At 63.5% G+C, this 307-nt stretch overlaps 1 protein-coding gene across 1 annotated transcript in view; it reads left to right on the forward strand.

Annotated features, from left to right (window-relative positions):
* The window catches only part of LOC104541806 (proto-oncogene vav-like), a gene marked incomplete at both ends in the record, with an annotated part of 6259 nt that extends 5956 nt beyond the window's left edge, over positions 1-303 (forward strand). The window contains 2 exons of the mRNA XM_010185946.1: positions 49-152; positions 265-303. Coding sequence (XP_010184248.1) covers positions 49-152; positions 265-303 — 143 coding nt within the window. The remainder of the gene's footprint in view (positions 1-48; positions 153-264) is intronic.
* Between the last annotated feature and the right edge of the window lie 4 nt (positions 304-307).

The raw sequence follows: 307 nt of genomic DNA on the forward strand, positions 1-307 counted from the left end.
TTGGGGTCAGGGAAGGACACAAGGGGGTGGTGAGGGTCCTCAGCTGAGCCCCACCGCATCCCAGGTACCGCGGGGAGGTGAAGCACATCAAGGTGATGACGGCCGAGGGGCTCTACCGCGTCACCGAGAAGAAGGCGTTCAAGGGGCTGGTGGTGAGCGTTGGAGACCCCTTCTCTGCCCCCACCCCAACCCAGACCTCTGGTGTCGCCCCATATGGGGACTGGGGGCTGGAGGTGACCTCGGGGTTGATCGCGTTGTCCGCAGGAGCTGGTGGAGTTCTACCAGCGTAACTCGCTCAAGGATTGCT

The sequence above is a fragment of the Mesitornis unicolor genome, unplaced genomic scaffold (assembly GCF_000695765.1).
Source record: "Mesitornis unicolor isolate BGI_N332 unplaced genomic scaffold, ASM69576v1 scaffold16966, whole genome shotgun sequence".
In the NCBI taxonomy this organism is placed as follows: Eukaryota; Metazoa; Chordata; class Aves; order Mesitornithiformes; family Mesitornithidae; genus Mesitornis; species Mesitornis unicolor.